General features: G+C 46.0%; 1 protein-coding gene across 5 annotated transcripts in view; it reads left to right on the forward strand.

Annotated features, from left to right (window-relative positions):
- STX8 (syntaxin 8) overlaps window positions 1–13289 on the forward strand; it is a 230268-nt gene that overhangs the window by 66005 nt on the left and 150974 nt on the right. The window contains exon 7 of one of the 5 annotated variants that reach the window (XM_059668639.1): window positions 10036–10387. The exons of the other annotated variants lie outside the window; for them this stretch is intronic. Coding sequence (XP_059524622.1) covers window positions 10036–10067 — 32 coding nt within the window. The 3' untranslated portion in view covers window positions 10068–10387. Of the gene's footprint in view, window positions 1–10035; window positions 10388–13289 lie in introns of those variants that run through there. 5 annotated transcript variants of the gene reach the window in all.

The following is a 13289-nucleotide window of genomic DNA, read 5'->3' on the forward strand; positions in this document are numbered from 1 at the left end:
TGGGGTGACATATATTTTATTTCTTTTCTCCGCTGCGTCTATCCTAGAGGCTCTTCTTTTGACTCACTCGCCAGCCTGAACACCAACACCCTGGGCACGGCCCGGGCAAACCTTCCTCTCTAGAGAGAGCTACTCCGGTGGTTCCAGCTCGGAGCCAGGCCCACAGACAGGGCAGGGGCAAGGGCCACTGGCCAGCTGCTCTGTGGACGACTCTCCCTCCACTGCCCTGATTCCTGCCTGGCAACCATGTTTAGACCATTTTTGGCTCCCAGTCGCAATGGACTGCAAGCTGGGAGACTCTCCGGGTTCTGTTGGGAAAAAAGAACCCCTGTCTCTATCTTTGTGTATTTAAAGTCACATTTCTTTCAGTTTTTGTTTATTTGCCAGTACAGTCCCAATTATCCTCGTTTTTTAAGGAAGACTTTATGATGACCTATTTACTGAGAGCATTCCTTCGTGTTCTCAGTGCCACCACAGGTTCATTCCTTCACAAACATCGTTATTGGCATCTCACTGTGTCTTGGGAAGGAAGGGGGCAGCTCTGTATGCTTACGCTACTGTCTTGAGCTCAAAGTGGGCTTATATTTTTTATGAGGTCATGGTATCTATAGAAGTTGTTTTGCTGAAACATGTTCTGGAAGCTTCAATTAAACAAGTTTGTAATTAGTCTTGCTTTCTAGGGCTTTGTGGTTTGAGTGATACCTGCAGGTTACCATCTGATGTGTTTAGAGATGAATTTGCCTAGAGATAAGACAGAGCTATGCAAGGTGGTTATTTTCCATGCACTTAATGGTATTAAGTACGTGGTGAATATAAAATTGGTTATCAGAACATTCATTATTCATCTCTAGGAAGGGACTGGTTTATAATAATGGGGCTGCTGGGAGAGGGAGAAAGAGAGAGAGAGAGAGAAAGAGAGAGAGAGAGAGAGAGAGAGAGAGAGAGAGAGAGAGAGAGAGAGAAAACAAGGGCAGTTGTGTCATCCCAATAATTTTCTGACACCAATCATTTAATTCAATCATGACACTGTTTACCTGGAGTTAATGTCAGATTCCACGGGTTTAAGGGCTCAGTCCCAAAAGACTGCTGTCCCTTCCGATGCCGGCTGCAAGTCCCGGCGTCCCCAGTCACTTCTGCCCGCCGGCTGCAAACACTGGGTTCCCATCGTCCCCCTTCAGGATTTAGTAATTTACGGGAACGACTCACAGAATGCAGGACGGTGCTATACTTATGCTACTGTTTTGTTGTAAAGGATACATCTCAGAAAAGCCAAATGGTGGAGTAGATAGGGAGGGTGTGCCTTCTCCATGTAAGTCACCCTCCCACAGCACATCAGCGTGTTCTCCAACCTAGAAGCTCCCAGACCTCGGTGCTGAAGAGTTTTTCTGAGGCTTCATTACATTGGCAGGGCTGCCTAAGTCTCTGAGCACATGAGGAACCCAAACCCTTTGCATTTGCTGAGTCTGCAGAAACAACATTTATGTATTTATTTATTTAATTTCAGAGAGAGGAAGAGAGAAAGAGATGGAAACATCAATGATGAGAGAGAATCATTGATCGGCTGCCTCCTGCACGCCCCCTACTGGGGATTTAGCCCGAAACCCAGGCACACCCTTGACTGGACTGGAACCTGGGACCCTTCAGTCCGCAGGCCGATACTCTATCCATTGAGTCAAATCAGCCAGGGCACAGAAATGATATTTAGACACATGCACAGCATTTATCACCTGGCTTTGCTGCTAGCTGTAACTGATGATGAGCTGGGTTGGGCCCACAGGACTTAGTTCTCCCTTCTGGTCTGGTTCCTGCTTTATCCCTTCCTCCTAGGCCTAGACCTAGGCCTTCGTCTTTACCCTGGTCGCGCTGAGAGGCGATCTAATGAGAGAGAGGCAAGGATTTTCCAGAGGAAAAGCTGTGGAAACAGTTGTCAAGGAAAAGGGCATTTATCCTCAGGTCCCAGTACAGCGGCCTCCTGACTCATCAGGCCTCCTTCCCCTGGGGCTCACCACAGCTCCTATTTGACTTCCAAGAGGGAGGATCTCATGCCAGCTGTAGCAGCTGAACCAGAGAATGGATGACAAAAAAGTCAAAATGAGACCAAAGAGAATCTCAGAGGAAAGGCCACAGTGATCACAGCTGCAGAGAGCAGGTCACACTGGAAGCTCAACCTCCTGCCACTTTGGCCCAATGATAATATTGTCCCTCCTCCTCGGTGCCTTCACAAGAAGGGGAGACCTGGGGCTCTTCTTGGAGGCTTTGTCGGGGTCCCCAAGATCACCCCATGTTTGATGATTTGCTAGAAGGACTCATTGAACTCAGTATGTACTTGCTACTCACTGAAATTCATACCCCAGACCAATTCCTGCAGCGTCTCAGCAGTGACTCATGGCCATGTGCATAGAGGTGGACATTTTGAGGGATCCATTGCGCACATTCCGAGCCAACGTCAAGTCAGGCAATGCTCTGCCTTTTCATTTTTGCTCTCACACAGAGATGACCAAAGGATGGAGGCCGGTCGGATGGGGTTTGAACCCCAGTTCTGGCTCCTGTTAGGAGGCAGTCTCAAGCAAGCCAGACCAACACTTCTGAACCTTGTTTTCCCTCTTGAAAAATAAAAAAAAATAATCTACCACAATGAGTTGTTTTTAGTATTTAAGATATAGTCCACATGTGATATATATGTAGCTATATACAAATAAAGTGTACACACACACACACACACACACACACGGTATGTATTTCCTTTAGGAACAGTGATGCCGTGTTTGCTAATTCAGCGTCCATGGAGACTTTCTAGAACACACCTTCCACGGATAACGAGATCGATTCTAGTTATGCTCATGGCTGTGATTTGTTACAGTGAAAGGATACAAAGCAAAACCAGCAGAGAAAGGGGGCAAAGGGTGAGGTCCAGGGAAAGCCAGGCAGGAGCTTCCAGAGGCCTCTTCCAACGGAGTCACACAGGATGTGCTTAAACCCCCGCAAGGCATTGCTGCAACACCTGTGAAGTGTTGCCAACCGGAAGCTCATTGAAGACTCGGGGCCCAGGGATTTTTCGAGGGTATTGGTCACGAAGGCCCCCTCTGCCTGGCAGCTCCCCAAATTCCAGACTCTCAGAAGGAAAGCAGGTGTTCAGCATAAACCATATTGTTTATACAATTTCGGAGCAGTGACCACTCTGCGTGAATGATGGGAACCCTCCCCAAATTCAAGTTCCCAAACGCCCAGCCAAGAGCCAACTTTGTGAGCAGGTCTTTCTATGACAAGCAGTTAGGCCGGCTGTGCTAGTTCCTTTCTGGACAGAGGTCTACACCAACTATGATTTATTTGTCTTGTTATTACACTTCCCGGGATTGGCCGGGGTGCGAAAGGACGGAGATTGCTTGGTTTTGGAGAAAAGCAGGAGTGTGCTCTTCAGAAGGGAAGGGCTGCAGAAGAAAGGTGAAAACCACCGGAGACAAACTTGTCTCTCCCCAGTTTCATCTGGAATATTCGAAGGCCAGTTCCATTATTGAAGACTTTCAGCTGAGCCCGACTTCTAGGAGTCTCCGGGAATGCGCTTTTAGAAGTGGGAGTTGTGTAGCATATGGGGTGGTGAAAAGGATTGAAGAACTTTGGTAATAAAAACCAAAGCAGCAGGAAGGAAGTGGTCTGATTAGAACCAAGTGCTTCGCAGGGAAAGAGCATGAGAGAGGAACTGAAGTTGCTGAGCGGTAGTTTCGGTTGATTTAGAACCTTAAAGGAGCTGCTGCAGGAAGGGGACGCGGTCTTGACGGTTTATTTTGGGCCGGGACACGATGTTCTCTTTCCATCTGGACGGTACTGCCAGGGGAGGGAGACCTTAGAGAAAGTACTTTGAATGCAGTGATAAAGTCCTTTTATTTTCTTTTTATTAGTAATGCAATTGCTCCCACTGTTTTAAACCAATACAATTTAGGAACTGGATTGAGGTCAAAGGAAAAAGTGTTCTGTCAGTAAGTTTGATTAGGTTGACATTCATAAACAGAACTTTAATGCTTTTATTGTATATTAAAGAATTAACAACTAGTCAATTGGAGTATGTCTAGAGGGGTGGGCAAAAGTAGGTGTACAGCTCAGATGGAAAAAGACAAGCGGTGTGATAATCAGTAGTTTTATCAACGCAGAAGAATATCACAATTCTGGGCACTTGGGTGTCATCTTGAAAGTGCTCCCATTGCTGGCCTTCAGTATTTACGTGTTTGGTAGTCTACTTGCTACACTCAAAAACACTTGAGCACAGAGGTCCTTATAAACCTACTTTTCTCACCCTGTATGTATAACAAGCCTTCGAGTGTGCTTCAGTGTATGTGCACACCTGTGACTGAGGGAACGCCAGGGCACCCAGGGTGTTTCTGTACCCCTTGAGCCACTTGGTTGGGGTCATTTGAGGCTCTGTGCATAGATGTGGCCCTCAGTTCTGCTTCTGGCTTCACTCCTGACTCATGGAGGGCTTGTGCTCCTCGGCTCATTCTAAGCTTGGCCAGTCCCTGGGGATGGGAGTAGGGTGAGTCTCCTTTACAGGTTTATTTTGTCATCCAATCAAAGAGCATAAGAGTAGCTATTTTTGTTTTGCTTTCTTTTAAAAATAACACGTGCTCTTGTACTTTTTCTTGCCAGAAATGGGCAGAGTCTAGGAAGAAGTAAGTAGTAGTGCTTATGGGAAACTAGAGGCCTATTGCATGAAGAGATTCGTGCAATAGGCCTTCCTTTCCCTGGCTGCCAGCACCAGTTTTCCTCCAGCACCCGGGACCCAGGCCTTCACTCTGGCCGCAATGGAGAAGCCAAGCCTCTTCAGTCTTCAGTCATCTTCAGTCTTTAGTCGTCTTTAGTCTTCAGCCTTCGCTCTGCACGTGCTTATGCAAATTAACTGCCATCTTTGTTGGGTTGATTTGCATACTCATCCTGATTGGCTGGTGGGTATAGCAGAGTGACACCAATTTGCATGTTTCTCTTTTATTCTTGTAGTTGTTTTCGTGGGTTCATGGAGAGATTGGGCTTGAAGTAGTGGTTTGGGATGTAAAATATTGAGGTGACTGTATTCGATTTTCATCTTATATCAATTGTGTACATGTAACCGGACTGGCACCACTATAGTTAGGCCTCAGTTTCCCACATGAAGGAAGAGAGACACAGAGTGTGTGTGTGTGTGTGTCTATGTGTGAAGGAGAGAGACAGAGACAGACTGATGTGGGCTTAGACTGAGATGTGAATAGGAATGCATCTGATGGTCTAGGACAGTGGTCAGCAAACTCATTAGTCAACAGAGCCAAATATCAACAGTACAACGATTGAAATTTCTTTTGAGAGCCAAATTTTTTAAACTTAAACTATATAGGTAGGTACATTGTTATTAACTTAATTAGGGTACTCCTAAGGCTTAGGAAGAGCCACAGTCAAGGGGCCAAAGAGCCACATGTGGCTCACAAGCCGCAGTTTGTCGACCACTGGTCTAGGAGTTCACAACACACTAAAGTACCAGGTAGCAGTACTACTTGTGCTGCTCAGGGCGTTTGTGGGCTGACCAGGTATCTCAGCTTGCCTCACTGAGAATTTTGCTATGTTCCTTTACCTGCAATAATGCAAAAGACCAACCCAGGTTGAGTTGTTCAGTCTTGTTCTATGTTGAATTTAAAAAAAAAAAATATATATATATATATATATATATATTTTGATTGTTTATTGATTTCAGAGAGGAAGGGAGAGAGGGATAGAAACATCAATGATGAGAGAGAATCATCGATTGCCTGCCTCCTGCATGCCCCCTACTGGGGATGGAGCCCACAACCTGGGCATGTGCCCTGGCCAGGAATCAAACCATGACCTCCGGTTCATAGGTTGATGCTCAAGCACTGAGCCACCCAGGCTGGGCCTAGGTTGAATTTTAAAGCCCCATGGAGTGTAGGTCAGATAGAGGAGGAAAAGTACCAAGATAATTGTGAAAGCTTTTTTCTAGCCTCTTCATTCAACATGTGCCACTTACCTTGAAAATGGAATGTCTTTTTCTTATTCATAGAGGCATTGAGTTACAGACGGGATTCTCTTGGGAGCACACGCAGGAGGGAGTTGAGTATGCAGGCTGTTGATTAGGGAGTTCCTATGGGATCAACACCTGTGACAGGGAGGCCATATGATCAGGAGAAGCGGAGCTCGCAGACAGCCTCAGCCAACACCAGGGGAAGTTCGTTCTAGAGCAGCCGTGGGCAAACGACGGCCCGTTTGAAATGAACAAAACTAAAAAAAAAAAAAAAAAAAAGACCGTACCCTTTTATGTAACGATGTTTACTTTGAATTTATGTTAGTTCACACAAACACTCCATCCATGCTTTTGTCCCGGCCTCCGGTCCAGTTTAAGAACCCACTGTGGCCCTCGAGTCAGAAAGCTTGCCCACCCCTGGGCGGGAGCCAAATGGCCTGTCGGAGCTGTCCCATTTGCATTCAATGTCTGGGCCTGTACGCCTCCATCTTGCTCAGTGGTGAACATCGAAGACCCTGGGAAGAGTGTATCCTTGGGCAAGCGCTCTGTGCCCTTGAGGCAGTCAGTACCCCACAGAGGCCGATGGCCCGAGGCCCTCTGCTGGCAGCATTCCCGGCAGCGGGGGCAGAAGGCCCTTCCTGGAGGGGGACTGGGTGGAGCCTGCTTTGGGTCCATCAGACTTTGGGTCAGTTTTAAGCATTTGAAAACCCTTAGGTCTGTCGAGTGAGAAATCCGCAGGTCATGGGACAGGAGTAACTGGAATGCAGTCTCTGGAAGTGATTGACCCCACCCAACCTTTGGAAAGATGTTTATAAGTCCTTGGCAATAAGTCAGTAAATTGCCTCTCCCCTGTTTCTAACCATAGCTTTGTTAGTAGTTGGGGTGAAAATGTGGAACCTTGTATCTTTTCTTTACCCTTTATGGTTCAATGTGTATTGTTTTGGGAGCTGTATACTTCAGGGCCTTCTGTGTTCAAAAGCTATTATTCAGTTATAGTTGTTCAGAAACAGTTGGAATCTGCAGCAGACATAAAGGGTTCTCTTCAGGTACTTGGGAAATAAGAATAAAAAGCCCAAACCCAGTAGAAATGATTGTTTGCTTTATTTTCGACACAACAGTGTTCTAACTGCATCTTCAGCATCCCACCCCTTTTACTTTAAAAAAGAAAACCAGCCCTGGCCGGTGATACTAAGAGATTAGAGTATTGCATGCACTGCCCCTCCCCCCCGCCCCGCCCCAAAGGGCCATGAGTTCGATTCCTGGCCAAGGACATATACCTGGGTTTCAGGTTTGATCCCTGGCCACCCTTTGGGGCATGTGTGGGAGGCAACCAATCGATGTGTCTCTCTCACATAGATGTTTCTCTCTCTTTCCCCCTCCCCCTCCCCCTCCCTCCTTCCTTTCTACTTTCTCTAAAAATCAATGGAAAAAATATCCTCTGGTGATGATTAACAAAAAAACAAAAAAAGGAAAGAAAAGAAAAAGAAAACCAGTTAGACTTTATAGTTTTATTCTTTTAAAAATTTCACACATTGGTAATTCTTACTACTAACTAATTAATGAAGGGAAAGATAAAGTGAGCAGATTTTTAATTGGAGACAATAAACTCCACAAGAAACTATTTAAGAACCAAACTTGCAATTCAGTTGGAAGTAAGATGGTTTTCCTTAGGAATAGCTTTTATGCTATCTTTTAAATATAACAAAGCATCTCCTTCCCAAGAAGTGTTTTCTGTATCTAACATCCACTCCAGAGCCTTTCTGTGTTAAACTGAGAGAACCTGTGGGATGGTCCTTCCTGTGCTGGATGGAGGGCCCTGGACAAGACTGTCACCAGCCCAGGGGCGACCCCGGAACTCTGCCATCTGGAACCAGCAGAGGGGGGGAGGGGTGGAGGGGTGGAGGGGTCAGAGTGGGTGACTCTGGACTCTGCGATCCTGAGCCTCTTACTGGAGTCTTCCCGGGCCCTGAGCCGCTCTGCAGGGTGGGGTGAGCGCAGCTTCCCCTTCTCCGGAAGAGGGCGTCTGCTTTCAGAGAAGCAGGGGTGAGTGGGTGTGGGGAGTCTCAGTTTGGGGCACTCCCATGTTGTTGTTTTCTCTTCCTTGTCCCCTCTTCCTTTTCCAAAGTGAGCCCTTCTCTGGGAAGCCCTTCTCTTCCCACAGGTAACCGAGCCCCCTTCCCGCTCTTCGGAAGGAAAGGGCTGCCTGGAGGATTTCCACAGTTACGATGTCCTCAGTGGGGGAGGGAGTGGGTGGGTACTCAGCCTGTTCCTCAGCCCTGGAGCTGGGGGAACCTCTCTTTATCTTCACATTATTGAACAACCTGGATGCTGGGCACTGTTTCATTCCACAGAGCCTGCAGCACAGCCTTGGCAATTAAGCATGAGACTCTGGCAAATTACTTAACTCTTCATGCCTCAGCGGTTTCATTTTTATTTATTTAGTTGCTTATGTATTTACTAGAGGCCTGGTGCATGAATTCATGCACGGGTGGGGCCTGGCAGCCTGCCCCGATCGGGTAGGGAGGGATGCAGGAGGTTGGCTGGCTGGTTGAACTCCCGGTCGAACTCCTGGTCGAGGGGGCAGTTTGCATATTAGCCTTTTGTTATATAGGATTTATTGGTTAATCCTCACCTGAGGTTATTTTTTTTCCATTGCTTTTCAGAAAGAGTAGAAGGGAGGGAGGGGGAGAGAGAGAGAGGGGACGAAGGCATAGTGCACACAGGTCTATAGCACTTTGTTGTTGGAAATAAGTGTGGGGATTTAATTTGTATCTTTTAGTATGAAACTGGCTACGATTCTGTAATACCCTTTTTGAGTTTTTATTGTTTTATACAGAATTTGAAAAGCTGGCAAATGTCTCTCCGGAGCTTATTCGCACACTCTATGTTGAAATGTCAAAATGTTAGTCCCGCCCGGGTGGCGTGGCTCAGTGCTTGAGCATCGACCTATGAACCAGGAGGTCAGGGTTCGATTCCTGGTCAGGGCACATGCCCAGGCTATGGGCTCGATCTCCAGTGTGGGGCATTGCAGGAGGCAGCCGATTGATGGTTCTCTCTAATCATTGGTGTTTCTATCTCTCTGTCCCTCTCCTTTCCTCTCTGAAATCAAAAATATATATTAAAAACACGATAGTTCCTCTCAGCAGTCAAAATGCCTTTAATTTTGTACTAAATTTATTTCCCACGGTTATTAATGAATATAATCCACTCTGGAAATAGGTGCCCACCCCCAACCCCATACTTCCAAGACCATTCTTGCTCAGCCTGTGCCTATTCATGTTTGAATATTTCTTCCATCTAATTTTCCCAGGTTTTTAAAAATCTTTTTCTATGAACTTCGGGGCATGAGAAAGGGGTTAAAGAATATTGAATAGTATGGTGGCTACGAACAAAGGCCCTGGGATTGGAGAGAGAGCCCCCTCCCCTCCTCCACCGCTCATTCTCTAGCTGTGGGACCAACAGCAGTGGACCTCACCTTCCCATGCTGCTTTTCTGCAGACCAGGGAGCGACACTGCCCTGTGGGCTGTGAGGATTAGCCTCACGAGCATCGGGCTTACGCAGTGCTTAGCACAGCGACGGCCGCTCGGAGCCCTGGCTGTCCCCCGTGCGTGGCAGCCCTGCCGTGCAGCGCCCCATTACCGCAGAACTCGATTTAGCTTTTCATCCTCGGCGTTGACAGGCGTGCTGCCTGAAGAAATGTTTGAACTCGCCTTTGTGAAAGTTCAGTTTCTCCAGGTGATCCCGCACACCTGTGATACGGCTGCTCTCAGGGCATAAATTTCTCCGCTGCACAAAGTCCCCTTTTCACCACGCACAATTCATTTCTGATATGAGTCACTGAACTTGGAACCTTCTGGTTTTGATTGGCTAGTCAGGGTTCACCGAGGCAGATTCCTTCCTGAGCCCGCTCCATACGTCCAGGAAAGGGAGCGCGGCCCAGGACGTGATGTGGCCGCGGGGCCAGCAGACGCGGTCAGCTTCTCCAGTGGACAACTGGGCGGATGATTCATATTTTAGCATCTCTGTTCTTTCTTTTTAGTTGTTTCACTACAGCTGTTTAAATCACTCTGAAAAGAACATGCCTGACATTTCTCCAGTTTAAAAACAACAACAACCTGAAGTAATAACACTCTGCTTATTATTGAGGAAGTGTTTTTGGTGAGAAAGGAGAGGAAATTGCATGACTTCGGGGAGAAGAATAATTCTGAATCACTTCGTGGTGGAGAATATATTAAACCTAAGAGGCTCGAGAGCATGACCCACAGTATGTGTCCAGGAGGCTGAGACGGGCACCAGAGGGCACCTGGGTTCTGCAGCTGGCCCCTGTCCCGGCTGCCGCGCTCCTTGGAACGTTCATTGTGTGCCCACTCCTGACACTCTTCACTGAAGACACGTACTTGAACTTGCTCAGCACTTCGAGCCCTCCAGGAACCTTAGAAAAATTGTACTTGGTTTGATTTCATATTTAAACGCCCTTCTTTGCTTCCTGTGCTGTTTTGTAAATCTAAAGGGAAAGTTGTCTCGATGTTCAGCTGTCCTTACTCAGCCTCCTCGTGTCTAAGTCTGAGACCTGAGCTAAGGATTATACCCAGCAGTCGACGTTTGCCTGTGTCCTAAGTGTATTCCTAAAATAGTCACACGCACATCATAATTGAAAGATCGCAGTTACAGATCACAATTTAAATCCCTTAGCATACCTTTTTATTTATAGGAATACTGTAGAAAATCTTTTTCTAAAACAACTGCTCTTTCTGATAATTGCCTCTCGCAGCTGCTAATTTTTAGGAATCAGATTTAAGAAACGTATAGAGCATATATGGTAACTGTCTGAAAGCAGAATATTTTAGTTCTTTGATAAATAAAATATTGACTTTGAATTAGAGAGTTATTTTGATTTGGGGGAAGAACTTAATACTAAAAAAAAGTCTCTTGCCCTACCCGGTTTGGCTCAGTGGTTAGAGTGTCAGCTCCTAGACTGAAGGGTCCCAGGTTCAATTCTGGTCAAAGGCACGTACCTTGGTTGCGGGCTCAATCCCTGCCCTGGTTGGGGTGTATGCGGGAGGCAACCAGTCGATGTGTCTCTCTCACATCGATGTTTCTCTCTCTCTGTCTCCTCCCCCTCCCTTTCACTCTCTCTAAAAATCAATGGAAAAAAATATCCTCTGGTGAGGATTAACAAAAATATAAAAAGATATTTTTAAAAAAGTCTCTTGATGAAATAGATTCTAGTGATGCCTTTTATTATCAGAAATTCTGTTGTAGGGAAAAAATCCATAAAATTGGCAATGCATATTGGTTGCTTGCTCTGTTCCAGGAATTGTTCTTCCTGGTTTGTGTACAGTATTGTATTGGATACTTGCAGCAACCCTGTGGGTGGCGGTGCTATTCCCATTTTACAGATGAGGAAACTGACACTTAGAGAATTGAATACTTGCCTAAAACCACACAGTGGTGACGTGGTGGAAACCACTGAGGCTGTGTACTGTCAGGCCCGTTAGGCGTAGGGATGTGTTCTGGGGAGCAGCACTGGGAATTGGGATTTCCGGCTTTCGGGGAACCACAGACTCGAAGTGAGGGCCTCTCGTCTGTTTCCTAGGCATGGGTGGGCTGCTCAGAGCCATGCTTACTTTTGATAACACTGTCTTAGTATCAAAGGGCCTTCTTTTGGTAGAGAACAATGGATTTCAACTCCACTCTCCTGTCCTTAATAACCAGAATCTCTACGTCTGCATCTGTATATGAAATGGTAAATACAGAAGTATCTATAACTAGAACAAATAGTAAAATGCAGACTGAGCCTCAGCTTTCCTGGTAAAATTGGTTTAATACCTACCTCACAGAGTTGATGTGAGATTAAGCAAGATGACGTGTAAAACATCTAGCACAGTAGTGGACCTTTAGCTGCAAGTATTCTATAAATAGTAATTACATCCCCTTCCGGGAATTTGCTGCTTTGGAGTGAATATGGTGGCTGACACTCCTGCAGCCAGCCCAAATTATTAGTCTAGGCCAGAGATGGCGAACCGACAACACGCATGTCAGAGGTGACACGCAAACTCATTTTTTTGGTTGATTTTTCTTTGTTAAATGGCATTTAAATATATAAAATAAATATCAAAAATATAAGTCTTTGTTTTACTATGGTTGCAAATATCAAAAAATTTCTATATGTGACACGGCACCAGAGTTAAGTTAGGGTTTTTCAAAATGCTGACACGCCGAGCTCAAAAGGTTCGCCGTCGCTGGTCTAGGCCAGTGGTCAGCAAACTGGCCCCTTGAGGGTGGCTCTTCTACAAAATACCACGTGCGGATACCCATGTAGAGTGCGATTGAAACTTCGTGGCCCATGCCACGGGGCCCAAGAGCCGCATGTGGCTCGCGAGCCGCGGTTTGTCGACCACTGGTCTAGGCCAATTACAGTGAACCTGTTCTCCTTGTCAAAGCTTGGCTTGATAATGAGTAGGTGACCCATCTCAGTCAATTAAACAGGAAGGAGGATCTGTTCTAGGGCCTATGGCAATGGTTTCCTTTTCCTTCTAAGAAAGAGAAGCAAGAAAGAGATGGTGCACCCTTTTCTTCCTGTGGAAGGTTTGTCTGGATATGACGTGGAACTACTCTAATTACCATTTTATGACTCTTTTTTTAATTAAATCTTTATTGTTCAGATTATTACAGTTGTTCCTCTTTTTTCCCCTCATAGCTCCCCTCCACCCGCGCCCCCCCCCCGCCCTTACTCCCCGCACCGTCCTCATCCATAGGTGTACGATTTTTGTCCAGTCTCTTCCTGCACCCCTTACACTCTTTCCCCCCTCCCCGAGAGTAGTCAGTCCACTCCCTTTCTATGCCCCTGATTCTATTATATTCACCAGTTTATTCTGTTCATCAGATTATTTATTCACTTGATTTTTAGATTCACTTGTTGATAGATGTGTAGTTGTTGTTCATAATTTGTATCTTTACCTTTTTCTTCCTCTTCCTCTTAAAGGATACCTTTCAGCATTTCATATAATACTGGTTTGGTGGTGATGAACTCCTTTAGTTTTTTCTTATCTGTGAAGCTCTTTATCTGACCTTCAATTCTGAATGATAGCTTTGCTGGATAAAGTCATCTTGGTTGTAGGTTCTTGGTATTCATCACTTTGAATATTTCTTGCCACTCCATTTTGGCCTGCATCGTTTCTGTTGAGAAATCAGCTGACAGTCGTATGGGTACTCCCTTGTAGGTAACTGACTTTTTTTCTCTTGCTGCTTTTAAGATTCTCTCTTTGTCTTTTGCTCTTGGCATTTTAATGA

This window comes from Myotis daubentonii, chromosome 16 (assembly GCF_963259705.1).
Source record: "Myotis daubentonii chromosome 16, mMyoDau2.1, whole genome shotgun sequence".
In the NCBI taxonomy this organism is placed as follows: Eukaryota; Metazoa; Chordata; class Mammalia; order Chiroptera; family Vespertilionidae; genus Myotis; species Myotis daubentonii.